The sequence below is a fragment of the Sycon ciliatum genome, chromosome 1 (assembly GCF_964019385.1).
Source record: "Sycon ciliatum chromosome 1, ocSycCili1.1, whole genome shotgun sequence".
In the NCBI taxonomy this organism is placed as follows: Eukaryota; Metazoa; Porifera; class Calcarea; order Leucosolenida; family Sycettidae; genus Sycon; species Sycon ciliatum.
In genome coordinates, this window is record NC_088643.1 from 34,870,890 (window position 1) to 34,880,185 (window position 9,296).

General features: G+C 49.3%; 1 protein-coding gene across 1 annotated transcript; it reads right to left on the reverse strand.

Moving 5' to 3' along the window:
• Positions 1-7,120: 7,120 nt before the first annotated feature.
• LOC135830971 (uncharacterized) lies at positions 7,121-7,621 on the reverse strand. Its single transcript, XM_065343218.1, has one exon. The coding sequence runs from the start codon at positions 7,619-7,621 to the stop codon at positions 7,121-7,123; it is 501 nt and encodes a 166-aa protein (XP_065199290.1).
• Between the last annotated feature and the right edge of the window lie 1,675 nt (positions 7,622-9,296).

The window sequence follows — 9,296 nt, forward strand, 5'->3', positions numbered from 1 at the left end:
AGCTAAACAACAAGATCAGGGTGGGTATGGTCAGTTCATGAGCTTCGAATGGGCAAAAAGGTGAGAAATTGTTGGTTTTTGCCCTTTTTGCCCACATGTCACTTTCAACGTACCTCTCTATAACATGACCCAGCTGTGATGTGAGTGGTCGCATTGATTTGATTTTTGGTTTGCTTGTAGGCCGCTGGCACCCGCATTCAGTGACGCCTAAAATTTGGCACTGCTGTGAATAGTTTAGTCGCAAAGTGAAGAATCACGGGCAAAAAGGCCCAAAACTTCGAGATAGTTTGATATCAGCTTTGAGCAGCCCTGGGCGAGTTGTTTATTGAAATGTGGAATTTTTTCTTGGTTCACTTCCCTATGTCCAGCTAAACAACAAGATCAGGGTGGCTATGGTCAGTTCTTGAGCTTCGAAGGGGCAGAAAGGTGAGAACTTTTCGCTTTTTGCCCATTTGTGCCCACGTGTCACTTTCAAGTACCTCTCTATAACATGACCCAGCTGTGATGTGAGTGGTCGCATTGATTTGATTTTTGGTTTGCTTGTAGGCCGCTGGCACCCGCATTCAGTGACGCTTAAAGTTTGCCACTGCTGTGAATAGATTAGTCGCAAACTGAAGAATCACGGGCAAAAAGGCCCAACACTTCGAGATAGTTTGATATCAGCTTTGAGCAGCCCTGGTCGAGTTGTTTATTGAAATGTGGAATTTTTTCTTGGTTCACTTCCCTATGTCCAGCTAAACAACAAGATCAGGGTGGCTATGGTCAGTTCATGAGCTTCGAATGGGCAGAAAGGTGAGAAATTGTCGCTTTTTGCCCATTTTTGCCCACATGTCACATTCAACGAACCTCTCTATTACATGACCCAGCTGTGATGTGAGTGGTCGCATTGATTTGATTTTTGGTTTGCTTCTAGGCCGCTGGCACTCGCATTCAGTGACGCCTAAAATTTGGCACTCCTGTGAATAGTTTAGTCGAAAAATGAAGAATCACGGGCAAAAAGGCCCAAAACTTCGAGATAGTTTGATATCAGCTTTGAGCAGCCCTGGGCGAGTTGTTTATTGAAATGTGGAATTTTTTCTTGGTTCACTTCACTATGTCCAGCTAAACAACAAGATCAGGGTGGCTATGGTCAGTTCTTGAGCTTCGAACGGGCAGAAAGGTGAGAACTTTTCGCTTTTTGCCCATTTGTGCCCACGTGTCACTTTCAAGTACCTCTCTATAACATGACCCAGCTGTGATGTGAGTGGTCGCATTGATTTGATTTTTGGTTTGCTTGTAGGCCGCTGGCACCCGCATTCAGTGACGCTTAAAGTTTGCCACTGCTGTGAATAGATTAGTCGCAAACTGAAGAATCACGGGCAAAAAGGCCCAACACTTCGAGATAGTTTGATATCAGCTTTGAGCAGCCCTGGTCGAGTTGTTTATTGAAATGTGGAATTTTTTCTTGGTTCACTTCCCTATGTCCAGCTAAACAACAAGATCAGGGTGGCTATGGTCAGTTCATGAGCTTCGAATGGGCAGAAAGGTGAGAAATTGTCGCTTTTTGCCCATTTTTGCCCACATGTCACATTCAACGAACCTCTCTATTACATGACCCAGCTGTGATGTGAGTGGTCGCATTGATTTGATTTTTGGTTTGCTTCTAGGCCGCTGGCACTCGCATTCAGTGACGCCTAAAATTTGGCACTGCTGTGAATAGTTTAGTCGAAAAATGAAGAATCACGGGCAAAAAGGCCCAAAACTTCGAGATAGTTTGATATCAGCTTTGAGCAGCCCTGGGCGAGTTGTTTATTGAAATGTGGATTTTTTTCTTGGTTCACTTCCCTATGTCCAGCTAAACAACAAGATCAGCGTGGCTATGGTCAGTTCATGAGCTTCGAACGGGCAGAAAGGTGAGAAATTGTCGCTTTTTGCCCATTTGTGCCCACGTGTCACTTTCAAGTACCTCTCTATAACATGATCCAGCTGTGATGTGAGTGGTCGCATTGATTTGATTTTTGGTTTGCTTGTAGGCCGCTGGCACCCGCGTTTAGTGACACTTAAAATTTGGCACTGCTGTGAATAGTTTAGTCGCAAAGTGAAGAATCACGGGCAAAAAGGCCCAAAACTTCGAGATAGTTTGATATCAGCTTTGAGCAGCCCTGGGCGAGTTGTTTATTGAAATGTGGAATTTTTTCTTGGTTCACTTCCCTATGTCCAGCTAAACAACAAGATCAGGGTGGCTATGGTCAGTTCATGAGCTTCGAACGGGCAGAAAGGTGAGAAATTGTCGCTTTTTGCCCATTTGTGCCCACGTGTCACTTTCAACGTACCTCTCTATAACATGACCCAGCTGTGATGTGAGTGGTCGCATTGATTTGATTTTTGGTTTGCTTGTAGGCCGCTGGCACCCGCATTCAGTGACGCTTATAATTTGGCACTGCTCTGAATAGATTAGTCGCAAAGTGAAGAATCTAGGGCAAAAAGGCCCAAAACTTCGAGATAGTTTGATATCAGCTTTGAGCAGCCCTGGGCGAGTTGTTTATTGAAATGTGGAATTTTTTCTTGGTTCACTTCCCTATGTCCAGCCAAACAACAAGATCAGGGTGGTGATTGTCAGTTCTTGAGCTTCGAACGGGCAGAAAGGTGAGAAATTGTCGCTTTTTCCCATTTGTGCCCACGTGTCACTTTCAACGTACCTCTCTATAACATGACCCAGCTGTGATGTGAGTGGTCGTATTGATTTGATTTTTGGTTTGCTTGTAGGCCGCTGGCACCCGCATGCAGTGGCGCTTATAATTTGGCACTGCTGTGAATAGATTAGTCGCAAAGTGAAGAATCACGGGCAAAAAGGCCCAAAACTTCGAGATAGTTTTATATCAGCTTTGAGCAGCCCTGGGCGAGTTGTTTATCGAAATGTCGAATTTTTTCTTGGTTCACTTCCCTAGGTCCAGCCAAACAACAAGATCAGGGTGGTGATTGTCAGTTCTTGAGCTTCGAACTGGCAGAAATGTGAGAAATTTTCGCTTTTTGCCCATTTGTGCCCACGTGTCACTTTCAACGCACCTCTCTATAACATGACCCAGTTGTGATGTGAGTGGTCGCATTGATTTGATTTTTGGTTTGCTTGTAGGCCGCTGGCAGTCGGATGCAGTGACGCTTAAAATTTGGCACTGCTGTGAATAGTTTAGTCGCAAAGTGAAGAATCACGGGCAAAAAGGCCCAAAACTTCGAGATAGTTTGATATCAGCTTTGAGCAGCCCTGGGCGAGTTGTTTATTGAAACGTGGAATTTTTCCTTGGTTCACTTCCCTATGTCCAGCCAAACAACAAGATCAGGGTGGTGATTGTCAGTTCTTGAGCTTCGAACGGGCAGAAAGGTGAGAAATTATCGCTTTTGCCCATTTGTGCCCACGTGTCACTTTGAACGTACTTCTCTATAACATGACCCAGTTGTGATGTGAGTGGTCGCAATAATATGATTTTTGGTTTGCTTGTAGGCCGTTGGCAGCCGCATTCAGTGACGCTTAAAATTTGGCACTGCTGAGAATAGATTAGTCGCAAAGTGAAGAATCACGGGCAAAAAGGCCCAAAACTTCGAGATAGTTTGATATCAGCTTTGAGCAGCCCTGGGCGAGTTGTTTATTGAAATGTGGAATTTTTTCTTGGTTCACTTCCCTATGTCCAGCTAAACAACAACATCAGGGTGGCTATGGTCAGTTCTTGAGCTTCGAACGAGCAGAAAGGTGAGAAATTGTCGCTTTTTGCCCATTTGTGCCCACGTGTCACTTTCAACGTACCTCTCTATAACATGACCCAGCTGTGATGTGAGTGGTCGCATTGATTTGATTTTTGGTTTGCTTGTAGGCCGCTGGCACCCGCATTCAGTGACGCTTAAAATTTGGCACTGCTGTGAATAGATTATTCGCAAAGTGAAGAATCACGGGCAAAAAGGCCCACAACTTCGACATAGTTTGATATCAGCTTTGAGCAACCCTGGGCGAGTTGTTTATTGAAATGTGGAAATTTTCTTGGTTTACTTCCCTATGTCCAGCTAAACAACAAGATCAGGGTGGAGATGGTCAGTTCTTGATCTTCGAACGGGCAGAAAGGTGAGAAATTGTCGCTTTTTGCCCATTTGTGCCCACGTGTCACTTTCAACTTACCTCTGTTATCCGGACCCCGAAGTTACGGGTACTTCGGTCTACCGGGCATTATTTGGGCGAGTTTCATGGGAAATATTACTACTCTTTAGTCACTTTTCGTAGAATTAATGACGTCATATGCCACATCGATGGCCTTTTCCCCATCAAGATGTATATGATTCGGAGTTACGGACATTTCAAAGTTACGGGCAGTGTAAAGTCCCGGACTGCCCGGATAAACGAGGTATGAGTGTAGTTGAAAAAAACCAAACTTCTCGATAGGTTCTTTTTCAGCTTTCAGCAGCCCTGGGCGAGTTCTTTAGAGAAATGTGGCTCTTTTTCAAGGTGCTATTTTCTATGTCCAGCTACACAACGAGATGAGGATGGTCATTGTCATTTTCTGAGCTGCCAACGGGCAGAGAGGTGAGAAAATGTCGGATTTTGACCATTTGTGCTGACCTTTCAATTTCAACGTACCTCTCTATAACATGACCCAGCTGTAATTTCAGTGGTCGCATTGATTTCATTTTTGGTTTGCTTGTAGGGCGCTGGCACCCGCATTCAGTGACCCAGGAAATTTGGCACTGCTGTGAATAGTTTAGTCGCAAAGTGAAGATTCACGGGTAAAAAGCCCCAAACTTCTAGATAGGTTCTTTTTCAGCTTTCAGCAGCCCTGGGTGAGTTCTTTAGAGAAATGTGGCTCTTTTTCATGGTGCTGTTTTCTATGTCCAGCTACACAACGAGATGAGGATGGTCATTGTCATTTGAGCCAGGGACTATAGAAACCGCCCTACGACGTTTGATATCAAAATCAAGTTATGACGTTTCAAAGTCACGCGACTCAAAGTTACGCGAAGCGCAGAACTCGTCACTTTTGTTTTGACAAGACTCAAGAGCTGTCCTCTTGTTAGGTGTTCGGGGAAGCATTCCGAGCTCGAGCGATTGTCAAGTAACTCATGAGGCTCCACTTACTGTGATTGATTATGGCAACAACATCTAGTAGACGACGCAGCTCGATTCTGTGTGTAGTCGACTAGTCCCTGATGCGAAGGCGCTTGAATCGGACGACGAGAATTTTTACGGATTCAGCGCTGGCACCCGCGAGTCGTCCGCGAGCGATTCCGACGCCGATGCTGACAGCGACGGCGATGATATGCCACCCAGAAGGAGAAGAAGACGTATGGAGTCACAGCAAGCTCGAGTGCTGCTAGTGTTGTGTCGAAAACGCCAAGCCCCGACAGCTCGGAAATTTCAAACGCGGAGAGTGACACCGACTACTCGGAATCGGATGACGAACCAGATACCCCCGCACCTGAGCCACCGACGACGGAGCAGGTGAAGAGTGGTCTCCTCGGACATACGCGATGGGATTGAGAGAGGCTGTGGATGCAAGTCGAAGAATCATTGGAAAGTCATCCCAGAGCAGCAGCTCGAGGACTACATATTTGAAGTCTCTAAACTGCGAGAATCGAAAAAGCGCTTCAACAGTTCAAGCAGTTTGTTCTGGGCGCACTGACTGGAAGCATGCGAAAGTCGATGACTGGCGGTGGTGATCGACCTTTCTATTTCCGCTATCATGTACGTGGTTACGAGTTGTGCAAAGACGTGTTCATGGCAGTTCCTGCTGTTGGAAGTCATGTAACGAAACGCCTTCAAAAAAAGCAAACAAAGGAGTCGTTCAACTGGCACAACATGGCTTGACTGGGAGAACACCAGAGCACTTGGCCATTTCAGCAGACATGGAGCAGGATGTAGTGCAGTTTATTTAGTCATAATTAACAACCACACAAGCCGACCTGTTTGGGAGCTATTACGCGTTGTATTATCAGGGCATAGGCAACAATTGCCGCATGCAGTATGCAATACTATGGACCAATGCCGTAGTATCGCAGGCAACAATTGCCGCATGCAGTATGCAATACTATGGACCAATGCCGTAGTATCGCAGGCAACAATTGCCGCATGCAGTATGCAATACTATGGACCAATGCCGTAGTATCGCAAGCACCAATGTGCGTTAGACTGGCCAATGCCAGGGCTAATGGGGGCAACAATTGCCCGGCGTGTCAATACACGAATACGGTAGGGATGCACTTGTGAGCACATGTAGGCGCACTTGGCTCAATGCCGGCCTGACCCACGATCCCTACCGTCCTCCCTTCCGGGATGGCTTAGAATAGAATGATGGTTAGAGATGATGGGGTGGGTGGTGGTGCTCAAAAACTGGCCAAGGTTGTCAAGCGATCTGACTGTTGGCGCAGCAAGGATGAAGAAGAAGCAGCATCGAGAGCCGGAGTAATGCGCATGCTCCGCGTGGTCCCGTTCCGGGGCGCGGGAGTTCGGAGTGCGTGTTCTGCACGGGCACGTGATGCGCTATGGCAAGTACGTGCAAATTATGTTAGGAATGTAATTGTTGGTGGGTTGCTAACTTCACTTACCGTGCCATGCACGGAAACTTATATTTAACAACCACACAAGCCGATCTGTTTGGGAGCTATTACGCGTTGTATTATCAGGGCATAGGCAACAATTGCCGCATGCAGTATGCAATACTATGGACCAATGCCGTAGTATCGCAGGCAACAATTGCCGCATGCAGTATGCAATACTATGGACCAATGCCGTAGTATCGCAGGCAACAATTGCCGCATGCAGTATGCAATACTATGGACCAATGCCGTAGTATCGCAAGCACCAATGTGCGTTAGACTGGCCAATGCCAGGGCTAATGGGGGCAACAATTGCCCGGCGTGTCAATACACGCATACGGTAGGGATGCACTTGTGAGCACATGTAGGCGCACTTGGCTCAATGCCGGCCTGACCCACGATCCCTACCGTTCTCCCAAAATACAACATGACCCAAACAGGAATTATCGGCATTACTATAGTTATAGTAGCGTTACTATAGTTATAGTATAATAGGTATATCATATGTACACTACAGCTGTTGCTAGGGCCGTCCAATGCGGCTACCCATTAGCATAACGGGCAGAGACTAGAACAATGCCGCTGGCAATGCTCTGTCTGCGACAGGGGTGCGGACATAGCGGAGGTAGGCAGAGCTTTGCCACCTGCCGGCGGTCTTCAGCACGTACTCAGGCACGCCAGCTTTGCCTGCCAGCGTTGCAGCGCCTCGTCTGAGGCTGTGGCTGCGCACGTCTTTGTTAGGCAAGGCTGTTTGTAGTAGCCTGTTGATGTTATGCGGCTTCAGGGGCGTGCCGTCATCATAGCGATAGAGCGGGCCAGGTGCCGAGCCACGGGCTGCTAGGTAGCTGGTGGCTGCCGTGTGCGGGCATGTCGGCGAGCCTGTCCTCCTGACGCTAATGTCCTGGCCGCTGCCGTATTGGCTCGTCTTTGTCACACGCAGGCGCAGCTCCACGCGGTCTGGGTACATGGTCGCATCGCTGTACTCAAGGCCGGCGCCCCGTGCCGTGAAGGTGTACTCGTTGACTCTGAGCAGCCCGTGGAAGGCCAGAGTCACGGCGCTCCAGAGCATGGCGCGGTTGTGCGGGCTAGGCACGGTGGACTGCAGGTAGTGCTGTACGCCAGCCAGATCGTCCAAAGTTGCGGCCCGCGTCGTCAACTGCTGAAGGGTGGACTGCGCTGGTTGTGTCGGCACTGCGTCGGCAGTTGGGCTGCGAGTCCAGAAGCGTCGACAACCTGACCCAAACAGGATTTATCTACATTACTATTACACTACAATTGATGTGAGTGCCGTCCAATGCGGCTGCCCATTAGCATAGTGGGCAATGCGCTCAACGTACCGGATATGGAACAATGCTGCTGGCACTGATCAGTCACTGGGTATGGCTTGCCCTAGTGCGGGGTGACAAGCGTTCGGAGCGCTGCAGCGAAGCGTATGTTGTGCTGGAGCTGCCCGCCAGGCCCTGGCGGATGAGGTCCATGGTTGCGTCATCAACTGCTGAAGGGTGAACTGCGCTGGTTGTGCCGGCACCGCTTCGGCAGTTGGGCTGCAAGTCCAGACGCGCTGACAACCGGACCCAGACAGGATTTATCTGCATTACTATTACACTGCAATTTATGTGAGTGCCGTCCAATGCGGCTGCCCATTAGCATAGTGGGCGATGTGCTCGAAGTACAGGATCTGGAACAATGCTGCCGGCACTGATCAGTCCCTGAGGTTGGCTTGCCCTGGCGCAGGGCGACAAGCGTTCGGAGTGCTGCGGCGAAGCGCATGCCATGCTGGAGCTGTCCGCCAGGCCTTGGCGGATGAGGTCCATGGTTGCGTCGTCAACTGCTGGAGGGTGGACTGCGCTGGTTGTGTCTGCACCACTTCGGCAGTTGGGATGCGAGTCCGGCAGCGCTGACAACCTGACCCAAACAGGATTTATCTGCATTACTATTACACTGCATTTGATGTGAGTGCTGTCCAATGCGGCTAGCCATTAGCACAGTGGGCAATGCACTCAAAGTACAGGATCTGGAACAATGCTGCCGGCACTGATCAGTCCCTGAGTGTGGCTTGCCCTGGCGCAGGGCGACAAGTGTTCGGAGCGCGGCAGCGAAGCGCATGTTATGCTGGAACTGGCCGCCAGGCCCTGGCGGATGAGGTCCATGGTTGCGTCGTCAACTGCTGGAGGGTGGACTGTGCAGGGTGTGTCAGCACTGCGTCGGTAGATGGGCTGAGAGTCCGGAAGCGCTGTACTCGAAGACGAGTAAGAGACTTAGCAGGATCATTGCAGAGTCGCCGTTGGGCTGAGAGTCCACATCAGCCGGTCTGTTGAACGGAAGGGGGAGGATCTAAGGCCAAATGGTGGTGCCTTATCTACATGGTACGAACCTTCCAAAAAATGCCAAGCCGGGGCCAGACATGAGGGGAAACAGACCAAAGCCGCCAGGCATACTTCGTGTCAGCTTTAGAGAGGAGAGCTCAGCATCAGGGACCTAAATTTCCGAGCCATCTTCAAGATTATGGGCTGGTGCGAAAACAGCTCCGGGGGCCCTGGAGGGGTGTGCTGCTGCGTCAGTCGCACAATACGTGCTCCAAGCATCGCGAACCTCCTCCCGACTAAAGTCTCCCAGGCCAGGGATGGGGCTGCAGTTGCCTCGGCTAGGTTCTGCTCCGCTGCCGGAGCGGCCAAGTCCTCGCGTACAGTAGTCTGGAGCCAACTTCAACTCGAGCAGGCGAGTCCGCGGAGTAGGTTTTGTTC